This window comes from Balaenoptera acutorostrata, chromosome 8 (genome assembly GCF_949987535.1).
Source record: "Balaenoptera acutorostrata chromosome 8, mBalAcu1.1, whole genome shotgun sequence".
Lineage (NCBI taxonomy): Eukaryota > Metazoa > Chordata > Mammalia > Artiodactyla > Balaenopteridae > Balaenoptera > Balaenoptera acutorostrata.
The window spans coordinates 51,480,174-51,504,698 of NC_080071.1; the positions used below are offsets into that span (position 1 = coordinate 51,480,174).

At 37.4% G+C, this 24,525-nt stretch overlaps 1 protein-coding gene across 1 annotated transcript in view; it reads right to left on the reverse strand.

The window, feature by feature from the left end:
- Positions 1 to 11,227: 11,227 nt before the first annotated feature.
- The window catches only part of TMEFF2 (transmembrane protein with EGF like and two follistatin like domains 2), a 249,686-nt gene continuing 236,388 nt past the window's right edge, over positions 11,228 to 24,525 (reverse strand). The window contains exons 8-10 of the mRNA XM_007171450.3: positions 17,025 to 17,148; positions 15,000 to 15,158; positions 11,228 to 11,559 (exon numbers count right to left, since the gene is read on the reverse strand). Coding sequence (XP_007171512.2) covers positions 11,463 to 11,559; positions 15,000 to 15,158; positions 17,025 to 17,148 — 380 coding nt within the window. The 3' untranslated portion in view covers positions 11,228 to 11,462. The remainder of the gene's footprint in view (positions 11,560 to 14,999; positions 15,159 to 17,024; positions 17,149 to 24,525) is intronic.

Here is a 24,525-nt window from a genome sequence, read left to right on the forward strand (position 1 = left end):
GGTGCCCCTTGTTCCTTTATTCCTGCCTAGATTTGTGTTTGAGTTTTATCTTACGTATCAGTTCACCTTTTGACCATTTTGATCTCTGCCATGCAGAGCCACTTAAAAACTTTACCTCCTTTGAGAAAAGGTCATAAATAAGTGATATGAATAAGAAATAAGACAAGGACATGGTTCCGTCCTGACTATCCAAAGGGTATATATATGCCACCTCAAGATTCCAATTATTAGCATTTACTTATTTTCCTAAGTGAGCTTTATTATGCACTTTTATTTGGCAGTCAAGGTGGCCTCAGTGTTGTCCCCCTCATGCTGCTTTGTACTAGGTATTGAGAGGACAGAATGAGAGACAGGGAAAGCGAACAGCTTTACAAATGAATCTTAGAGTTCAAGTGTCTTTCAGAAGCAACAAATCATTTTTAATCCGACAGCTCCTAATTAAATTGATTGTGAGATAAAATGCACCCAATAAGTGTCAGACTCACATGAGTTAAAAAGCCTGGTGGCTTGTGAAAGGCATTTAATGCCCCTAAACCTTCCTGAAAATGGATGTCCTTGAAAGCTCTCCTAGCAATGAGTTAAAGATCTCAGCTGGGGGGCTGCTGACGTGTTGTAATGACTACAGTTTATAGCACACCAGCTCCATACTACCCTTTGCCCCACCAGGGTGCTGCCTGGAAGCTGGTATGGCTTATGGAAGGTTAGAAGGGAAAAAGGGAAAAGGAAAAAAAGACTCCAAGACCCTCTTAGCAGCCTCTGTACTATCAACTTAGACTTTTGGGGCCTCTTTCAGAGCCTAGTAACTTTCAAACTGAACATGTCTTATTCAGCTTCTACTGATTTATGCCATAGCAGCATAGTTATGTTTCTGACTTACATAGCCAGTTATTTCAGGTAGGTTGGCCCAAGCTCAGAGAAGCCTTTAATTTCATTCATTCATTCATTTGTTCAACAAGTATTAATTGAGCATCTACAATGTTCTAAGAACTGTACTAAGCACTGGGGTCATACGAACAAGACAGGCTTCTTGATCTCATGAAGCCCAACATTCCTTGGGGTTAGAGGGACCAGAGATTTAAAAGAGATAGAAAACCAAGTAAACATATACATGAACAAGATAATATCTGATACAATATCATTTATAAAAATCTGAAATTATCTTGTTTAATTCTTTCCTGTGGCACCTATAACTCTAAGCAGAAAGAGCTGTGTGGCTAGCTGAGGTCCCTAAAATTGGAAGAGAGAAGAGGAGAGGAGAAAGGAGAGAAAGGTAGGAACCCAAAGACAGCATCCTTATATTGAAACAGGTGTTCTGGTGTGGTTCATAAGTTGTCTCTGCGTATAATTTCAATAGCAAAAAATCAGAATAATTGGAACAATGGCAGCATTATTGAAACAAGCGTTTGGCCAGCAGGTAGATTTGAATGATGCAAGACTTCTGACATGATAGTACTATACAACAAAAAGTAATGGAAACAGCATGCTATCATGGAGCAGAATGGATTTTGGTTTGATCTGGGTTCAGATTGTGACTGTGGCTCTTCCTGGCTCTGTGACCTTGGCCAAGATATTAACAACTTTGCAGTTGTTACTTTACAGTTACTTCGTCATAAAAATGGTGCAGTAATATTATGTTTCAGAGGCTCCTTGTAATACATAAGTAAAATAGTATTCATAAAGTGCCCAAAACAATTCCTCTCCTATAAAAGATGAGTAACACATCAATAAAGCAGGTTTTGTTTCTATACTTAGTCATAAATTGTAGTTTTATGTATGTCATACATTATCACAATCAATAAATCATAGTACCAATTCTTAAAAGGCCTCAGACATAGCTAGAAAAAAAAAGTCCTTTAAGGACAGTTTCATTCCATTACTATTGGGTCAAACAAAGGGTTTTGTCTGAAATGGAAGGAGTTTTGATTTTGTGTATTCAGGATCAAATCTGGCATGGTGTTCCTTTGAGTATGGCCACTGTTCAAGTCATAGCTTTTGAGGATTTTTCATACTGTGAAACAACAACTCAATGAAGGATCAGAGGATGGAAAATTCAAGGTTGATTCATGCATTTTAAAGTGAGAATGTCTTATAGCATCAGGCACAATGTGAAGCAGCCAGTGCCAGGGAGATGGTAACACAAGAGAACAGAAAGACCTTCATTTCAAAGAAGGAAAAAAAAATCAACAACTTAATCTCTCTAAAGCCTCAGATCCTGACAGAAAAATTTGCACTGATGAAAAGAAGGAAACAAAACACAGATGACTGGACCAATTTTCCCCCCAAATTACTAGTGGCTGTACACTATCTCTAGCCTCTCCAAGGATGTCTTTGAAAATCTCCCCCACAGAAGCCCTTCTGGATTCCAGGACTTGAAGAAGTTCTCACTGTTTTATATTTTATTGCAGAATAAACAAGGAAGGATTATGAAGTAAAATAATTTTGTACAGTGTACCATGAGATCTCACATATTCAATGTAATTTTTGGTTAATGAGCCTCTTATACAAGTCCTTGGTATGCTACAGGTATCTAGTTTATTATGCATAGTGTTTAAAGGTATTGCTAAAGAAATTAACTCAGGCCCTGAATTAGGAATGGGTTTCTCTGTTTTTCAGTTTTCTGAAAATAAGGACCAATTTGCCTAATTTCAGTTTACAGTCCTTTCCTGGCAAATGCCATCTGCTCTGACTATAAGATCTTGCTCTTCCATGCGTTTTCTTAGGAGCTCGCAGGTTATCTTGTCTCTCTTTTTCACTTCAAATCCCTTTCTTATGGTATCCGGTCCTTTGTGTACCAGGTGAAAAGAGGGTTGACAAGGTGGCAAAAGGAAATTGCCATCTTTTGTGGTCAGGCAGTGCGGTGAGCATTTGGCCCCTTGAGGTATTTTTGTGCAGCTTTTCAGAGAAGCATTGCCTCGTCTTCACTGAACTGATAACGATGAAACTTCAATCCCTGTTGCCTTCAATCATTTTCTTACTGTGCCAGCTCAATGACTTGTCTTCTATTCTAGTTTTCTGGTACCGGGTCTGGCAGAGACTGGGGAAAAAAAAATGCTTTTGGTGTGGGTTGCACTGAACTTCACTTTTAATTCCCCGTTAATGTGCAATCTGAAGTCTTATTCAGAGAAAAATTGTGTTCATGTTTGTGGCAAAAAGGAATGCAGAAAAGTGACAGATGTAAGATGAGAGAAGAGTCAGCCTTTAATCATTTTGTTGTCAAAGCAGCTTTGGATCGCCCTTTGAAGAAAACGTTTTCCTCGCCGCTTCTGGAAAACTAGAGACTCGTTCTCTTGCCCTTTGCAGATTCCTTACCCAGACGGTTTAAATTCCGCACTGGATACAAAACTTCTAAACCCTAGCTCCTTGCTACAGAGCACTCCAGTTTATACATTCACATTGTGGAAGAATTGGATCTCTGCTCTAACTGGATCGAGACTCTGGTGACTCAGTTTACACATAATCCTCACAGACAGGAAGACAACGTTTGGTAAACCCCAGTGACGAAGGGACTTGTCTTCATTTGCGATTGGGCCAGTCGTATTTCACAAAGAGGCTAAGAGTTAAAGCATACAATGTTTACAAAGTAAAAGCCTTTTCTTCCTAATCCCTGCATGACTATAATTAAGCAGGAGAGTTAATTTTATGTAAATCATGCATTACTGTAATTGGGCACAAGTGAACATTCGTGTACATCTTATTTAAAAGAGAAATATCATGTTATTATGCGGATGCTGGTGCAGTGAAGTCTCAGCCCTCTGGGGGGATGTCGGCAACCTCACCGGCTGTTCACCAGACTTTGGTCTGTGAGCTTAATTACACATCGCTGGCTCTGCTCGTGCTGTCCAGTGAAGAACGAATCCACGTGCCTTCAGAAGAGCTGAGAGGTGGGGCTTCCCTGGGGCTTCCCTTCCAGTTTCTTCCCTAACCTCCACTTCTAGAGCAGTCATTTTTCTCTTTCTGCTCATCCTTTCACACCTAAACAATGCTCTCCAATGGTTTGCTCTGCTTGGCAGTTCTGACCCATATTTTCCCAGGCAGACCACAGATGGATTTGTCTTCTGTAAGCAGGGGCTGGTCTGCTTCCCTTCTCAGCACGTCTTTTCTAAGGGTGCTCAGGGCTGCTTTATGACCCCAGATCAGATAGTATCCAGCAGCCTGCGTGTGTGATGGCCACAGCGCCTCCACAGCCCGACAAGGAGGGGTAGCCGCTGGGTGAACTGTTCCTTTGTTCTCTATCTAGAGAGCAGATCCAGAGCTTTGGGACAAGGTTGTCCGGCAGAATATAAAGAATCTGATCTGCATATCTTGAGGTCAAGAATTGTGAGGAAGAAAATATGCACATGACAAAACTTTTATTTTGAACACATTCTCCTCCTCACCCGGAGGCCTGAACAGTCATCTTTGGAGTAGTGCCTTGGCCTCGTTCTGCCCAGATTGCCAAGCCAGCTGCTGGCCTCCCAACCCCGTACACGCAGCAGGTTGGTCTTTTGAGACTTCAGGGCAAGAGGCCTTCCCAGGAGCACCACCTTCCTGCCCGCTGCTTACTTGCTGCCATCCCATATGCCTGCAATCCTGCTTAAATGCTTTAGACGTGCTCCTGTCTGAAGGACTATTTGAACGAACCATCTCTTAAATTCCTCTTCCCATAATTGCCCCCCTCCTCCCAATCCAGTTGTTGGCTGTGTCCCTCCCTCTCACCTTCCCCCAGCCTTTGATTCCTCTCTCAGCTCTTTCTTGCTCCTTTTCTTCTTCCCCTTCCCCCATATCGTTATTTCTCACTCTGAGGGTGTCTTACTTGAAATGCCGTTGGTCCAGAGGTTATGGATGTGAACAGATGAGGTAACTTCTAGCTAAGAATTTTTTTCAAGTAATTAGTTAGGAGGTAAGTGTGTTCCCTAGTGGCCACAGCATTTTCTCTTTGTCTTTGTTCTTGTGAAGAGACCCCTTGACGTAACACATAGTAGAGCCCGTTAGAAGAATAGACTGCCTTTACTGGACTAGTTCATCCAGTACAATTCAGTGCTCTTTTATAGTAGCTAACTTCAGCTCACTTGATGGGTGGCACCAATTATATCCTTTAAGTGATATAATATTCTTATATTATCTTTAATTATTCAGTTTTATCTTGTGCTCAAGTTTGAAAGTTGGTTCAAGTACCTTTCAGTATAATCAGGGTATCTATTTTTTAATAAATAAAAGTAATAATAAGTACATACCTTAATTATTGTTATTTAATGTTATACTACTTATACTAACTGCTGGTTGTGAACCAAATGTATTGCCTCAATTAATGCCAGGGAGCAGCGTTTTACTCGCAACATACAAGGCAGGGAAGAAGAGCCCAGTTTGGGAAACAACTCAGCTCAGAGGTTAGCACCCTCATGAGCTGAGTTTAACTGAAATGTGAACTGTTGTAGGAATGGCAGCTTTGGCATGACCACCTTGAAGCTAAATGATGGTGAAATGGTCAAACCCTTCTCTAGACTAGGAATCAGAGAGAGGCTTCCACAGAGTGAAAAGAGAACCAAAACTTCCTCATGGTGAGTGGAGGGTAAAGCTGCTCTAGCACCTCTAGATCTCAGTAGATCCAAGTTAGGCGCAGGGACAATTAAGGAGAAGCTCTGTCGATGAGGCTTTATGGGTACACTTTGGACAGTTGCAGACTACGAGACTGAGAATAGCTTGCCAGTAGTATGAGAGCACTGAGACAGGAAGGGTAAGTAGTATGGGAGATGGTGGGAAATTAGTGTTATGGGGGGAAAGAAAGATAAACGTGCAAACGGATGGCTTAGAGATCCTCATCTAAACTTTTTGAAGGCCTCACTGATTCTTAGCTGAGGGATTGAAACTTACTCAAGAACCACACCATATATGTGTGTAGGTTGATAAATCGTGCTTAAATGACTGTGAAACTCTGTAGCTTATTCTTTAGTGAGCATTCAGTTTATTAAAAAATGTTTTATTGTCTTATAAAAACCTCAACCCATACTCACAGAAATTATCTGAAATGACATACATAAACACCATGGTGTTTATCTTTTGTTGGTGGGATTAATTTCTGTGTTTGACTTACCTATATTTTCTAATTTTGCTAGTTAACCAAGTGCTATTGATGTAACATGTTTCTTAATAATTTGTTGTACTGTGGTGACAATTTGGGTCATTACTCTCTGCTTTGTTTTCATAGCCTGGCTCATATAAAGGCCTTTGTTTTCAAGGACTAAATCCATGGATTATGGCAGAGAAGGGCTTTAACAGAGGATGGAGGCTTCATGAGGTGAAGGAAAAAAGTGGTTAGGATCTTGAGAAGGGGAGGAAGCCCGACAAGGGGAGACACCCACAGGGAGGAAGGACACAGACCCCTCTCCAAGTGTGCCCTGCAGAAGGGGTTGACTGCTTGACTGGATGGGTCCTGAGAGCCGCTGCCTCCGGAGGCCACTATGGCTAAGCCTTGTGTAGAGGGTGTGCCTCTGTTGGATCAGGAAGACTGGCAGGTACGGCAATGGCAATGGGACCACTAGGAATAGAGGACCAGGACTGCTCCTGTCCTCTCTCCCCCTCTCTCCCATAATCCCTGATTTTGGGCTCTCATTAACTCTGAATTAGGTTCTCGTGCTGGATTGAATTTGGTTACATTCCCAAAGTAAGTGGACTAGTAACGTAGATTTTTGTCCAGAGTGAGGCTGGAAGGAGGCCTGACTCTGACCAGGTGGGCTGCACATCATCCCCGCCTTCCTGATGTTGATTTCAAAGGGCCTTACTCATTTGCATATTCAGGCATTAGTTATAAAAACCAATACCATTACCTTATATAATCCTTCATCCTTCATGTAATATGGATGCTCACATAAAGATATCAGTTAATTCAATGAAAAGGTTTTTGTGACTGATATCCAGATGATTAATTATGTAAGTGAAATGTCTATTACATATAAAGATATCAGTTAATTCAATGAAAAGGTTTTTGTGATTGATATCCAGATGATTAATTATGTAAGTGAAATGTCTACTGTAACTAGGAACAGAAACAGCTGGTTCAGGTGCTGCATGACTTTGGAAAAGGGAAGTAGCATCTGAAGAGAAACATTAGTAGAGAGTCTAACGTGACTTTGAGATACTCTCTGTCATATTTCAATAGTCTATACTGACTTTTCCTCAAGGATTCATGAAAGTAAAGAATTTGGCCTTGCAAAGTCACTGCAATATTGACTCACTCATCTTGTGCCTGGAAACACACGAGAGGTTTAACGCTATGTGCTTTATCAGGATACACCTCTTTTAAAATGAAAGAATGATCACTCCTCTTGTTCAGACACGATGCCAGTGGACCCATTTGAAAAAAGAAATAATAGGAGCGGTATTTTTTTCTTAACTTATATTGTCTTATTTTCCCAGAAACAGCTCTCTTGTCTCCGAAGAGACAAGAAATGCTCCTTTGAGTGAGCGTGACTGCTTGATTCCTTCTAACTCTAACCATATGACTCCCATTATGCTTTATTTAACTGATGACATATCGTTCCTTCTTCTTAATTACTTTTACAACAAATATTTATTATATTCCTAAAAAATAATTTCCACATATGGAAAGTCCACTCTGTGCATGTCCTTGTTCTAAGCAGAACATGGATTGTCTTGCTTATCTCTCATAACAGTCATATTGAGTGTGGGAAGCATTTTTCTCTTGATTTTTAAATATGAGGCATAAAGAAATTAGGCAATTTGCCCAAGGTTAAGTAGTTAGTCAAGTGGAGCTTAGACTGGGATCCATTTCTGTCTGGCTTCAGAGGCCAAGTTTTAAGTACTACTCTCTCCTTGGAGGGACCCAGTCCCCACCAAACCCAGTCACCCTGAATCACCTCATTCTATTTTTAAGTTTTTGAATAGAGCTGAAAACTTTCTAGTTTTTGTTGTTGTTGTCTATTGTTTGGTTAATCCTCACCTCCACTTCTTTTGCTAGGATGTGAACCTGAGAGTAGAGATCTCTCCACTTCATTGCTGCATAACAGCACCTAGAATCATGTCTGGTATGACATAGGCACCCAATAAATGTTTATTGAATAAATGGAAACAATTGGCAAGGCACTGATTTTCTGCCTTCTTGCTCCCAGACTAAGGGAAAGACAGACTTGCATGGACAGTTAAAGAATAACATGGAAAGTACCATAACAGGATTAGGAAGACAGCCAAGGGGGTCAAGGAGGCCTCACTGATAAGCTATTACTTGCTCTGTGTATTATGGAGAGAAGAAGGGCATGAAGAGAGTAGGAAAAGTAGATAAAATCTCAGAAGCAAGAAGTCAGGGTTTGTGTGGACAATGATGAAGTCATCCTGTGTGTCTCACATCCTGTGAAGAAGCACATTACTCAGCCTGGAGATTCCTCCTGGAGGGTCCCCAAGCACTCTGAACCGAACGTTATCGTAGCCTTTGTTACATTCTTTATAATTTACTATTTACTTCCCAGTCTCGCCAATGGGGCTGTGAGATTTTGATGCAAGGACCAGGATGATCTCATCCCTTTCAGGCAGGGACTCTGCCTTATTTATCCTTGTCTTACAGCTTAGTATGGTGCTGGTAATTGGTGGCCCTCAGTACATGTATAATGTATAATAAATGGATAATGAATGAATGAGTGATGAATGAACGAATGAGTGAATGACATGGCTTAATAGCAGTTTATTTAAAAAGAGTTTTGAATTTAAGTTGAGCAGCAAAAATAGCTAATGTGGTCTTAGGTAGTAATAATAAAAGTATAGTGCCTGATTTCTGAATATCTAGAATCTTGGAATTACAGAGATTAGAAGTGATGAGGAAATTGAGACCTGAGATGTGAGATGACTTGCTCATGGTTCCACGCCAAATTTGTGATCAAAGTAGGACTTGAATTTAGAGATCATGGCTCTCAGTTAAATTTGCTTTCTACAAGTTCTACTATATTCTGTGCTTGTCAGACCACAACTGTAGCAGACGGTGCAATTATGAGCTCTACACTTAAGATATATAGTGACAAAGTAGAGTCTGTCCAAGGAAGGATGATGCAGGTGTTAGGGGAAAGTGGAAACCATATCACATGAATATCAGATGAAGACATTAAGGATATTTCACCTGGAGAAGAAAATACTTGCAAAGAGTGAGAAAATACTTGCACAAGTGAGTGGGAAAACATAGTATCTGTCCTAATATTTTTAAACATGTAAGTCATTATTCCTTTGCTCCAGAGAGGAAAAATAGAAGCCATGGGGAGAAACCATAGAGAAGTAAATTTCAACTCAATATGAAAAAGAAATGGTCTCAAAATTAGAATTGATGAAGAATAAAATTCCAAGTGATAGATATATGTAAGTAGAGGGTAGATGATTATGTTAGGACAAGATTGTGAGTTCCTTTAGAGTAGAGGTCATGTTTTAGTTGTGTTTCCCTAGGACCTTGAATAGTGGCTGGCACATAGTTATGTACTCACTTAAGATTTGTTATGCATCTTTTTAAAAAAAATTTTTATTGGACTATAGTTGCTTTACAATGTTGTGTTAGTTTCTACTGTACAGCAAAGATTTGTTATGCATCTTTTAAAAGGGATTCTTTCATGGGTTGGGTGAGCATAGAGGTGAATAGGAACGTACTGTATTATTAACTCCAAGGACTTTTCCAACACTTAGGTTTATGATCCTTTGATAAAAATTCACACAGAGTAATATATCAATATTTAATGAAGCAAGTCATTTCCTACTCTTACAAGTAAAAGTCAGTGGAATTGTTGTTTCTTTCTAACTCTACTAAGCCCTGTCATGTTGTATTTTTGTTCTTCCTTTAGGAGAAGGCAAGGCTTGTTTGCCATGACTCCTGTCTTACACAAAGGAGATCAGGGCTAGTTACATCTCTGCACCTGGTAACCAAACTAAAATTCCATGTGGAAGTTTAAATAGAGTTTGTTTATACAAGTAACCTACGACCAATTTATGGAAACACTTGAGTGACGGTTATGCTTATAGATTCACACTTTTCAAAGTGCTGACTAACCTAGAAAACCAGATTTTTCACAGAGTCCTAAATACTATTTAGATTGTCACCTTTTAAAAAATGTCTTAACAAATATCTTAAATATCACTTCAGGAAACTTATTTTTCACTGAATATTTTCTATTCAGAAAGTGTTGGTTTGACATTTGTCCTTTTTTTTTTTTGTGGACACAGAAGTGTCATTCCTTTCAGTACGTGCAGAGGACATTTGAAGGAGACAAAGAAAGTTTTATTTAGATTTACTCTGTTAGCCACAGAAAGCTATGAAGGACTAAATGATAATAAGGCAATTATTTGATTTGTTACTTTCATCTTATTCTTTGAGAATTTTTACAGTTTATTTTTTTCCAAAGTGGTCATACATATTTGTGTGCTCAGAAATCTATATCGATTTCCCACCAAGGTCTTTCATATGCTATGGGATTAATTTTCGTTCTTATCATATATATAAAGCACATTTCATGAAATATTATCACCTTAGTTCCATTTCAAATAATGGTGCTGCATTAGCCATGAAGTTATTCATGAGGTATTTGGTTGTGATTCTAATTTCTTTTTAAAGAACCATATACTGTAAATATAGCAAGGTGCTTCTGAGAATTCATGATTTGGTGTTACACATTTAATGATGTTATTAGAATTTCTTCCTAGTTGTTAATTCCACTCACCTAAATGGAATAGATTTTGTGCTCTGTGTATTCCTAATATGTAGCTTGTTTAGGACCTTTCAGATATATGCACTTAACTGGGAGATTCTAAGATGTTTCCCAAATAAAAACCAATATCTTCTTTCCCTCTCCTTTATGAGTTATAAAGCACTTTCCCTCCCCCTCTTCTTTGATTTAATTTATATGCCAGAGATTTTTCTGCTCTGGGGATGAAAATGGAAGACCAGGGAAGAAAGCTGATAAAATAGAGATGATTCAAAGATCTGAAATATTTTTTCCTCACTCGATAGAAAGTAAACTATTTTTTCTCTTTTCCAATAACCATCATTTCCCTTGATCTTGGAATCACTCAAAACCTAGCCACTGAGTCCTGTATAAACTAATGCTCTGTCTCAAGATGTGGAGAAAGATAAAATACTGGTACTTGTACAGATTGTACTAGCTTGATTATATTTACAGTTAGGAGATACCGCAAATTTAAGAACGCCAATTTTTTTCTCATCACTGAGTATTTATTATATATAACAAATACATGGGAAAGAAAAAACTATATTGTGTGATATAAATAGTTTATTTACATTACAGAAAAAACATCAAGACAATGTATACTATTTCAAATATATCCATACATAATCAAATATAGCTGTAGTACATGTTTTCATTGGTGTAGATTACCACAAATGCAAGGCAACATGTGTAGATCTCATCTTATTCTTTTGTCTATAATACTGTATTGTGTAGTCCAAGCTCTTGGTAGTCCGGCCACTGTGCAACATGCTCCCTTTAGATTAACCTCGTGGACGCTCTTGTTGTGTTGTCTGAACTGTAGTGCCCTGTATTTTGCTTCTGTCTGTGAATTCTGTTGCTTCTGGGGCATTTCCTAGAAGGTTGGAAAGTTTACAGATCTTAGTCCAGTGCTATTACCTAAAGTCTGGTCCCACAATCACAGAGTGAAGTTGTGGATTAAGCAAATTATTAAAATATTTCAGACGAAAGAATTTATTATTAGCAGAAGCTGGAATTATGTTGGAAGAGGTTTTTGTTTTTGTTTTTTGTTTTTGCTTCTCCTTGCAGTTGTCTTTAAGCATCTGTTGAGGAGAACTGAAGAACAGAGGTGGAAGTTGAAGAGGAATACATTTACCTAGTCCTCAACACCTTACTCATCAGGGCTCAAACAATGACTCAGCACAATGCAATCAAGCAAGTGTGAGCTCATCTAATCTCATGTTAAAGGTCTTCAACAACTTGATACTTTAAATGTCCCAAGGATGAATGTTATATTGACATTTCAGTGCTACAAGTTTAAATCCTATCAAACCAGAGAGTGAGCCAACTGTTAATATGGGATATGTAATGAAAAGGGATATTGTTTTGGTTCAGCCTACTATCATTTTGTATATTAATGTTATAAGCTAGAGACATAAATTGGTACCAATTATTTAGCTTCTATAAAAAGCTAAGACTCAGTCAAATTATCTGAAAAGCTCTGATATAGTAGCTTTTCTCTTATAATAAAATAATGCTTTGACAATACCAATAAAAATAACAATATAAAGTTCATATAAAATCCTATTATAATAAGCTGGGGGTGTCAGAAAATATATATTCATATATATGTTCATATGTGAGTAAATGTATATAGTATATACATATATGGGTTTTTTTGGGGTAGATCTGTCAAAATGAACATGGAGCTGGAAGTCACATTCCCAGCAAGTGGGAGCTGGAGATAAAAGACTGAAAATACATCTTCTCAGCAGGGCAACTCTCTTCATTTCAGAACATGTCTCTAGATGTCTGTATTCTTTATGACACATGTTTATTTAGGAGAAGGACAGATATTTGACTAAAATAGTAAAAACAAGGGGAAAGAATTAGGAAAAGAAAGAAAGTGGGAAGAGGAGAAGAGAAAGAAAAGAGGATAGACCAGGTGACAATGAGATTAAAAGAAAATTAAAGAGAATGAGGGGACCTCTGCTTCGTGTAATTTTGTAAATCTTTTAGCAACTAGATGTTTTGGAAAAGGTCTTGACGGACGAGTGTGGCCAGGTCACCAGGAAGAGAGGGTTTGGGCAGGAAGGGTTAGAGGGGAGGATGGCCTAGCTGGAAAGTCTGGTTTTTGTGCAGAATGTTTTCAAGTGAATGAAATGAATCCATACTGAGAATAGTGTAGTTTATTGACTAGTATGACTCTTGGATTTTGGAAAGCTTGGATTGCCTAGGAGAGTTTTATAAAATGCATTACAATAATGCCAGTTTAGTTCATGTGCTATTTCTCCTCCTCAAAAGTAAACAGAAGATAGGTTTTGTTTTGTTTTGTTTTTACATGGAAAATGAAAACAGCCGTATGTCTTAAAAAAATGGCTTGCCTAATTTGGAGCTCAGTTAGGTTGTCTTGACCATCAGAATACAGACATCTTGACCAGCCAAGGGGCAGTATGACTGGTGGTTAAGTGCACAGGCTCTCATACTAGGCAGCCTAGATTCCATTTCTGCCCTTATTGCTCAGCTGTGTATACTCAGCAATTTGCTGACTTCTCATACCTCAGAGTCCCTATCTTGAAAACGGGGATAATTGTTCCTTCATAATGTTACCAAATGTATATGTATATGTATTGGTGCGTGTGTGTACACATATACATACACACACACACAGAGACACAATTCCTGGGGAGATAAGGACCCTATGTATTCCAGTTGTTTTTATTACACATGGGAATGAAGTTGATTAATAAGACTTCTAAACATCTGCTGAAATATTTAAAGTTCTGCAGTTTTGTCAGTACATGAAGTAGCAAATCAAATTGTTATGATTTTATATCTATTAAATATGAATTTCATTTTTCATGTGCTGATATTACTTAGAAGGCTCAAGACCCCTGGAGTAATGTGGCACAGTTTCCTGTGTTTTAGATTCTTTTCTATCTTTTCTTTTATACTTAGTATTTTTGGTTTCTTGAGTTATTTTTATGCTCCCCAGAATCAATTTTAATGTAATCCACTGACTCACTTGGCATCTAAACATAAGAGTCAAGTTGATGAACTCAGCTTGGCTTCGAGTAGCACAGAGCTCCCGTCGATGATGTTCCCTTAAGCCGTTAGGCCAGGGAAGGATCTATGAACCATATTTTGTCTTTTTCAAGAGCAAATGCCACACTTGTCCTCAGAGAAGATAGAACAATACAGATATAGAGATGTATTATGGCCTTTATTTTCTAAAGATATGATACTTTCTTTTATTTTCTTGTCTTCTTAAAATAACTTTTTGGGGAACATTCTGATTTACTGTAGAGCTGCACAAATGATTGAAAGTCTAAATGCCTTGTGAATTTGACAAAAACCTTGAAAAACTTCCTTGGAACTTTTATCTCAAGCAGAGTGAAATCAGATCAGAACAAAGAATCTTCAGTAACATTTCTGGTTAGACAGGACATAAATAATATGCATTCGGTTTGGAATCTAATTCTTGGTTACCATGAATTTACACGCTAATGAAGGTAAGCCATACCTGGCCTCCCTCCTTTACTCCAAGCCCAATGCCAGACATTACTAATTATTCATGGTTTTCTTTCCTGTTGAAACTGGATGAGATCTATGTACTTCTCTCAACCTAACTCTCCAGGAAACAATTACTGTCTGACTGTTTGGGGGTTTGATATGAAAGCTTGTTGTGAAATTTGCTGCGTGTTTCCACATATCAAAGGTTTTCATGTACTACAACATAATCATTCTCATTATAACTATTTTCTTTGAATTTTGTGATTAAAAATTATTTTGTTAACTTAAGATAAAAATATATTTGTGGTTTATATCAAATATGTTAAAAATGACTATACGTGAGAGTTATACTTGGAAATATAAGTGCCCTAAATGAGAGCTATAATTTAATACTTTTCTAGGCCTTGTATAAAATCTATTCTGTGATCTCATTTGGCATACTAATCCGAGTAAGTCAGGAAACACTGCTCGTTTAAATAGTCTGTTAGTAGTCTGAATGAAGACTGACTTTTTATAGCTAAAAGAGAAAAGCATATTTAAACAAAGATTGGTATTACACATTAGAAGGGGGAAAAAAACCTTTCCTTAGAAAATAAATAATCCTCATCATAATGCAAAAATAAGGAAAAAAATTTGTACCACTCTAGCACGAAAGTCAATGTCTTTCCATTTGGCTATTCCAATGCTGTTATGATGAGGAAATAGGACTCCAGAGAATGGATGGCTGCAGAGTCCATGAAGGGACTTGTAATTAGAGAGCTCTAAGACAAGGAGGAATGACATATCCCTTCATGTGGGTGGCCACTGAGTACAGTTACTGACCTTGTGATGCAGAGGACCACCACACAGATGACGGCAATCTGAATCGTTCCAATCACAGCTGCGATTAAGACGTACTGAAATCGGACGGGGCCGGGAACAACGTATAGTACACTGTAGTCCTTTTTTTCACAGTGTTGTCCAGTATAACCAGCATCACACCTGGAAGAAATAGTGTCCAGTTACCTGTAGTTGCTGGACTCATTTTTATAGTTGGCCTATAGCTATTTATCTTCATTGTGAAATTAGGGCCTTTTGTTTCCCTTTCCTGCTCTTAAAAAAATAGTACTTTGTAGATATGCCTTTCAAATACTTGTTTTCCATAAGATCTCTTTGTGTTTTTTATTTCAAAGATAATGCAGTATCTTTTTATACTTTATTATATGAGTTTGAAGATAGGAGAGTTGGTAGATAATTTGTAGTGATAATATAGAGAGATGAGAGAAGCCCAGGAATAATTATTCTTTCTATGTATATTTTTTCAGGTGAGCTTTACATTTTATTTAACTTGCTCTTTAATTAACCTAAGTCAACATAATTGCTTGAGAAAAGACATGTTTCTGATGACATGAGTATAAAAAATAGTACTACTTATCTATTTTTGGATAAAGCATTCCCTATGCTACTGTTAGAATAAATGTTAAAAAGTGTTAGGGCCAGAGGTACAACAAGAGTGATTTCTTTAATTTACTGGTCATAAAGTTGTCTGCTTATGGTAGAGAATTAAATTTCAGTAGGAAAAAAGTAATTATGATGTAGGCAATATGGTTGGTTCGGCAAAACAAGCCCATGCGCTACTCATCTGAGGACGAAGGCTGTCTCTCCCTCGCTCAGCCCTCATCAGAAAGCTCAGGTAGACAATCCGCGTGTTAGAATTAGCATTTGACCAGGAAACGAGGGAACAACTCACATGAAAACAGTGCTAGTGGGGATCAACTTGTCATTGACTTTGCGCAACTATTTTAGTACTTCACTTTGAATTTCTCATTATTACGTCCTGGGATCTTTCCTCTCTGCATCAGAGAGGTTTAATAATGGCGACTCTGCTGGGGATGACAGGGCAGCGGGTGCAACTTCTCACTGTTCCTGGCTGCTCTACTGGAAGGCAAGTGCTAGTGTATTCAATGAAGGAAAACATGAAAGGAAGGCAGTTCTTGAGAGAGAGAGAGAGGGAAAGGGAAAGGAAGAAAGAAGAAGGAGAAGATGAAGAAAAAGAAGAAGAGGGGGAGAGGAAAGGAGACGGGAGGGGGAGAAGGGAGGGGAGAGAAGGAAGAGAACAAGAGAGAGAAACTCCTTTCAGTGTATAGCAGCAATATGCAACCTGTTTCATCATTTGCCGCTTGTATATTCCTTTAATAAAAAATACGTTTGTTTTTTTCACTTTGGCTTTATCGTCTCTGAAATAATTATGTTCTATCCATGAGTATTCAGCAGATATTTGTATTTATTACCTAAATCCAGACAAGCAATTTCTTTGTGTCTCAACTGAGTCTGAATCTGTGGAGGTATAGCTAATATCTCACTCTACAAGCCTTGTGGATAGTGGATCCTAGCAAAACCAAGATTGATGATATTTATTAGAAGACCTGAAGGACTTTGGAAAAGACAGCCTCCCCAAAGCAACCGTGTTATCTTTAGGCCTCATCCATTCATTTGTTTGAGAAATATTTATCAAGTACCTGATCTGTGCCAAGCACTGCTCTGTGTCCATGGGAAAGAGTGATGAATAAACCAGAGGAGGCTGTGTCTTTAGGGAACTTGTAATGCCCAAGGTACAATTTAAAATTCCACCAGAAGAGTGTATATAATGATGTGTTACATAGTACTTGGGTATGTACACACATTTTGTTGTTTTCTAGTTTGTGCATATGTGTGTGTGTGTCTGTGTGTGTGTAGGAGAGGGAAAGAAAAGTTTGGCTGCTGATCACCCATTCAGGCAGAATGCCATCCAATTCTCTGTAAACATCCAGAATTTAGTTTCTATATTTTTACTTTATACATTTAAAAGTTAAAGGGTGAAAACATTACCTGCAAGATGGCTCCTGCATATTGATAGAATGTTCGCACTTCCCGTGCATGCAGAAGCCATTGTAATGTTCTGGGCAAGGTATGTGGTGTTCTCTGGCACTTTCTTCTAATTTGTTAGCATTCTCTGTGAATACAGATAAAAGCAACATCCCCTGTAAATACTTTCTTAGCCTGGTTAGATCAACCAGTACATTAAGAAGCAAAGCTACAGTAGGCAAAAATATTTAAAAGGGCAAGAATTAAAAGGCCATGCTTCAGAAGAAAGAGGGAGAAAGAATTGAAAGACAGATGTCTTTACAATTGTGTTTAGAGATGAAACTCCAAAATTACCCAGTACTTTTCATGCTCTTATGTAATTTCCTACATCTTTAAGAGCCAGTGATGTTTCTATGAGTTGTCAGACAGCTTTAATTTTCCTTGTGTAGAGACTGTACATTGATCATAAAATAATTCAAGAAGGAATATCCTATTTTTTGAATTTTAAAGCCCAGCATAATGTCCCTAAAAGTAAATTGCTGCAATACGTTGATACTCTCTCCATGTGAGAGCTTAAAAATTAAAATATGGCCGTGTTCAATTGTTAAACAGAAGTTTTCCAAAACCAAATGCAAATTTCAACAAATGTATTCTTTCGGGCTTTATTTATCTACTGTGAACATGAATTTTCCTAGCACCCATACATTTTTTTATTGCCTACATAATGCTATTGAAAGAGCAAATGTTATTTCAGAATCACTTATGTAGATACTAACACAGTACATACTGAATGCTATGAGTGTATTCTAATTCATAATATTTGGCCTATGTTACAATGTCATGTGAAATTTAAACGTATGGTGAAGAAAAAAAACTTGTGTTCTAAAATGAACCCTTTCTTCTGTCATTAACAAGTTTTATTTTCTCATGTTTCTATAAAGGTATTAAATTTTTTTCTGACCTCTGTTAGTCTAAATACATTTGCTTCTCATTTGTAATGCCATCTCTAAGCAGTCTTTGGATTCTTTATATGTTCATTTTATAACATAAAGTTTTGCCTTTTTTGAGTTTCTTCTATAATCTGAGACCTGATATACTTTAAAATTCTTCCCTAAACGCACGAGAAATATAACTCTCTTGACTTCAATCTAAAGATACTTTTCAAGACCACAGTAATCGGTCAGCAGTAATGCATTCTCCCAGTGATGGAAGATTGAGAATCAATTACTATTTTTATGAAACAGATTATATCCTATCATTTCCACATAGGGGTATAGTTTTTTTTATTATAGTGCATCCTTATAATTTTTACTGGCAGTCATGGATGATGACTGTATTCATCATGAGAAAAAAATGTACCTTTGGTATTAGTGAATTAGACAAATGTATTATTTATGTTTAAGCAGAGCTATAAAATATCTATATATTTTAAGATCTAGGTTGTCATCTGAAAAACATTAAAGTTTGAAGTAAATTGTTAAATATGTTAAGTGCTTTCTTGTGTAGGGATATTTATGCACATCAGTATGGTGGGTAATATTTCAAATTACATACCCAGATTAATAAAGGATTTATCATAAGGATGCTGAAGAGACTGGTGATGGCATTTAAATCATTCATTTGTTTTATATCTATGTCTTTTTACCTATTTAGGTGATCTTTTGTTTGCATTATAATATTTCTACTTTGATAATTACTATTAAACTGAAAGAACCACTTCCATAGAAAAGACTGAGAATGTATAGAACTTTCTCTTTTGGTTTCTTCCATTCTTCCAAGCTACTACGGTGTTTTCGGTAAGAAATACTGCTTGCAGTAAACAAACACACCAAAACTGAAATGGATAGTGTGGGGTAAAATTTCCAATATGGAGTATGTGACCAAAATAGAAGCAGAACGACCACAGTATTTAGATACGTCTTGAGAGGGCTTGTGGTCATTCATGAATCCATGAAGACTGGGCTCATTCTGTGCCTTGGCTGGGGGGCTACAAGCCAGAGTGGACAAACCACGCACCTGCTGTTGAAAGACGGCTTTAGCAGTGGGGTTTGCCAGCCTCACTGCTGGTGTAATGAACCAGCACTGATTTTCACTCTTATTTCTGGATCTTCTCCCCATAACAAACTATTCAACACTTCTATTTAGTGTTCGTTAGTAACCCTTCAGTGCTTCTGCACACCTGCATGTAGGGGAATTTTCTGTAACTTCCCTACTTTCACTTATACACTGTGATTTCAGTCATAGTATTTTTCAAACACATCTTATTAGGGCTATTCTTCTTTCTGTCAGTTGCGAAAGAAGATCAAGAATTTTCTTAACTCAAAATCCATTTTTTAAGGCTATTTTATTTTTAACTCTGTCCCTCACCCCATACTGTTTTTGTTTCTGAATCTGTACCATGTCCACAATTAGGAACTGAGTCCAAGGGCAAAATAGGAGCTTGTTTGAGTGAGACTGTTGTCTTAGTGTAGTAAGAGCTGGATATTTTCACAAAGTTCATTATCCAGACAGGATGATCGTGTGGGAGGGGAATAGTTTCCATCATAAAATCTGCTAATTAGTTTACACCATTCCTTATGAACTTGGAGTGCTCTGTTATGCTGCTCGTAGGATACTGTCAAATAAGAAAGTTAGAGAGATTGAAAATAAATGAGTAGAAGAAATGAACCCTGGGCAAGAAAATGAGGAATCATCAATATATGTCAACAAATTTATAGTCAATCCAAGCAAGTAAACCAGTTGATTGAAAACCTGAATATATAACCACTTCTAGTAATGCAATAGACATGTTTTAGAAATGAGATCTGAGTATATTAAGAAGAGTAGAAACACAGAAATATAATATACAAACCACATATGTGTATGGACCATAATGGATATTTGTGATCCTGATGTTTATGCATAGGCATTTAACCAATAACAAAAGCATTTAATGGTTTAAAATAATAGAAAAATGATACTTTGGAAGTCTGCACGTTTTCTCCGGTGGTTGACGATTTAGACATCAACTTCTCTGTTCTCCATTTAAAAAGAGATTTAATGTAAGGGTTGTGCTCTTTCTTCTGAGACAGAGAGTGATCATGGTAGAAACTCTTCGTGTCTTTGTTTAAAATCCTTGTCCAGTTTCCTGTTTAAATGTTTACAAATTGTTTATTCTGAATGAGATCCTGCCTTTTTTAAGAAACAACTTCTGGTATAATCTGAGTTACTTGCAGCAGAGCTAATAGGGCTGCATGCCCATTGCTAGTCAACATTCCAGTCAAGAGCTATAGAAGTGGGCTGCTGTAAAGCACAGCTACATGTATTGTTTCTATCCTGGTGCTTTCAGGGAAAGAGACACAGCAAGCTGAAGAGACAGAGGAAATGGCGAATAGCAAGACCTTGCTTTAATCACAAGCCAAGTAAGATAAGTGGAATAGAAAGTGGGCAGAGCCAGGCATAGCAGTTCAGATATTTAAATCAATATAGCCCAGAGTGTGGTGTGTGTGTACACGTGTATTTATCATTACCCCTGCTTTCTTCCCAAAAAGTTGGAAACAAGATGTCATTCAGAGAATTAATCTATCAAAGCAACACATTATCGACTGAAGCAGAAATATGACTGTAAAATTTGACTAAAATTATCCTTACATCTGAAGAAAGGATGTTTCCCTTTGGATGAGGGTTAGAGTTTGGCAAAAGAAACATCTGAATGTCATGCTGTGTCATCTATTCAAGTGCCCTCTGGGATGCTGTGCCCTCAGAAGCCAACTTGAACTAGCCAACCCAGAGTGCCCAGTTGCAAAGATGGATGCACTAGATTATTAGTGTCTGATGGTATTAAATACTCAGTTAACCCATTTCTCTTGTTTTGATGCTCTGCTCTTTAGTCTTAAAATAGTTGGACTTCTGTGTAGCTGGCTTTGACAGTACCACCTAGATATCTTATCCATTTGACAGTTATATATTTCATTTGAGTGAATTGATTGGTTCTGAGTTTCCATGCTTTTTGGGGGGCACAAGTCAGCTTTCTTCAGCCCACTGAATTCTTGGGGTTTGTAAAATCAAATTTCTGCACCTATAGGCTAAAGGACCAGATCCTACCCATGGTATATTACAGTCTGGGAGGACATCTGGGGGCTGGTCAGATGATATTTCTCTGGAGACAGCCCCATCTTGCTTTAATCAGGCCTTTCTTTAGAATATATATACAAATCCTTTAGGCCTCTGATTCCCCATGAGGAGTCTGATTCTGTGTAAGGATTTTAGAGTAAGTTGGAAAGATCCTAAACTAGAGGTATCATCAGGATTTAGAGGATGCTTTAGGGGGGCAGATTTCTGCTGCACATTTTTAAGCAAACAGAGCTGTTCAATGGGGGAATGAGTTATATAGTGAAGTGATGAGTTTGTGGTGGTGTGAAAATTTCTCAGATGTGTTACTATTTCTCAGATGTTGTAGAGTGTTACTGTATGGTAGATTGGATTATTTCAGATCTCTAGGTTCTTTGAATTTTAAGAGTAATATTTATTTCTATTCTTAATATTTACTTATAATAAATTACTAATAAATATTTATTGCAAAATATTATTATTGATATCCTAGGAAAAAGAAGTGGAGAAATAAGGACATTATTTAGGTAAGGAAATCACTTTGCCTTAATTATGGGGACATTTTACTTTTTAAAGAGTGTAAAATATCTTAAATATTTACTGGGTCTATAATTCAGACATTCTAGCATAAAGTGATCTTTACTACATATTGTCTTCTTTGTGGGGAACAATATGCTTGTGGATCTTCAGTTTTTAACATTATGCTTTAACATCGTGAATTATCTTGACAAGTACATGCATGTGAGTTGTACAGTGTGGTTTATTATCTTTTCAACTCTCTTTTCCTGTGGGCACACAAAATGTGCCACATTTTTTCAGCAAAATGAAATTTGCATTTTTGATGTATTTATATAATACTTCTATTTTTCATGTTTATAACAGTACAAGGAAACTCCAGCACTGAGATATTCCTCTACTGATGATTACTTGATTTCACTGTAATCAGTGATTACTTGATTTTACTCTTCTCCTGCTTACTGCCCTATTGCTAAAGCAGTTTGAAAATAATTTTATTTAACCAACTAGAAAAGAAAAACTATCTTTCTTTCCATTATATTTATATTGTGCCTGGGACAGAAACAAATTATGAATTTAGAAGTAAAGTCATGATGGTCCCATTGTTGATTAGCATTGGTTTCAAAGAAAATATAGAACTCTTATGATTTCCTGTCCTTATCAGGTATAAACATATGAGGTGGCAGTAAAACCTCCTATCTAGCTTGAATTGCAATCGAAGTTTTTTAAAGACCAGAAAAGCATTCCTATTGAATGGGTTCTGAATGTAGTGCAATATGAGTTCTTGCAACTTAACAAATTCTATAATAGCCTCACCTGCTGTCATAGTTTCTTCAAGGCACAGATGAGTAGATGAGAAGAGTCTCTCTTTTTTTAAGCCTCTAGGACAGAGACTCAAATGAGAATGCTAGCTGAAAGTGACAGCTTAGCACAACGGATGTGGAAGCGTTTAAGGACATGATCAATTCTAAAGTTCTGTAGAGAGCAGAGGCCCAGTCACAATATTCCTAGTTATTTCATCTGTTAAAGATTTTAAAAGAAAACCTTCAAAATAGAGATCAAGTCATTCAAGTGCTATATTTCTTCTGCAAGTTGAACATTATCCTATTTTTTCAGAAGAGTAATTGAAACTATTTGGATCCAGAACTTTGCTAATTAGGCAGAGGTATGGGTTGGGAGCAGGATGCATGGGGATGCAGAGAAATTCTTTCTTATTGTACTATTGATCAGGCACTAATATAAAATGTGAAATGTGATTATCCACATCACCACTTGCATATATAAATATTCTTATTGGACATAAAATTAAAATACAATGGAAGAAAACTAATTTTTGTGTTACTGCATTCTCAGGCAAGACCTTAATGGCATTATTCAAGAATTGCCTGAATTTAAATTGGAAAAGGTAACAGCATCTGAAATAGACATAGTAATTTGGGGACTGGAGTGACCGAAATGCAACAATACTGGATGATTAGTTGCATGGGCTTTTATTATCTCAGTTTCTACTGGTAATATATTTACATGGATAAAAGCTGAGAAACCTGTAAAACCTTGGAAGAGAAACTTGTATGTACCATTTTAACTTATGACATCCAAATACAATTTTAATAAATTGAAGAATTTGACATCACAAGTTTCATACAGATTTAGCCAGAAATTCTAGACCTCCAAGAAAAAAAGAAGAAGTTGTTTATTATTAGGAGGAAAATAAGCAGATCTTTAGCCATTTTCTCTGTCCCCTGCCTTAGGAATGCCCTGCCTGGCTTCTGATGGCGGAGCCCTCCAAATAGTGAAGAGAACAGGCAACTGGGGGAAACTGCACGCTGCCTATAATGGTCCTTTTCAAACTTCACCATTCAGTCAAGAGCCTATTAACTCTCAGCAAGTGGGTAACTCCTATAGGTTTAGAGGATTATGCTTGAAGACCTTTTAAAAATATAGTATTTTTTGGAACTTTAGATGTCTTTGACAACACTGTGTAAACATCAGGCCTTGGGAAGAGGCAGGGATCCATGGTTCATTAGCCTCTCGGGAGTCCAGAGCTGGAGTTGCCGTAAGCTTATTTGGGGCAATTTGCTACAGCTCTCCCCACTGAGCTTTTGCTGCAGCAACCCTGCTCTCTTCCAAGCTGCTCTTCATAGACAAAGTTTACTGTAAACCTTAGAGAAAGAAAAAATTATGGGAAGCCATTTTATGCCAGGTATACTCCCCTCCCCTTTTTTCTTTTGTCTTGAACTAAACCTATGCATTTCTGGCCAAACTTATTTGCTTAGTGGCTAACCTGGGTGTCCTTTCTTAGTGAGCTTCTTGGGTAACAGTGCTGAAAATGACAACACAAGTGACAGAGGGTTCAGGTCCTGTCCACTTTTGCCTTCTGGGCTATGTGAGTCAAGCTGTTTTCTCCTTTATAGGCTACGTATGCAGCAATGGGTAAATAGTTAAGATAAACCTTCTCAGGTGACACATTTGTTTTCCTCTATGACTCTGAAATTATTAGCCAACAGAGAATGAGGAGGATTTAGGCTGGAGCAGTCACTGAAACACAGCAGAAATTTTTAAAGATTTTAATAACGTAGATAGGACCAAAAAATTGGTAATATAGTATATGAACATTTCTTGAGTACCTACTGTGTGTCTGGCACTGTGCTATGTACTATACATAATATACTATATCTATGGGTTGTTTCCATATGATTTGGTTGTTGTCTTCTAAACACAGCCAAGAAAACAGATTCTCAAGACAGGATGATAAATCTACAATTCCTGGAGAATCTACAACATGCCTAACATTGTGTTAATACTTAACATGACAAAAATGTATACCTTAATATAGCCCTTCAAAGTAGATTTATAAAAATCTCATTTTATATAGATGAGGAAACTGAAGCTCAAATAGGTTTAATTACTTGTCTTAGAA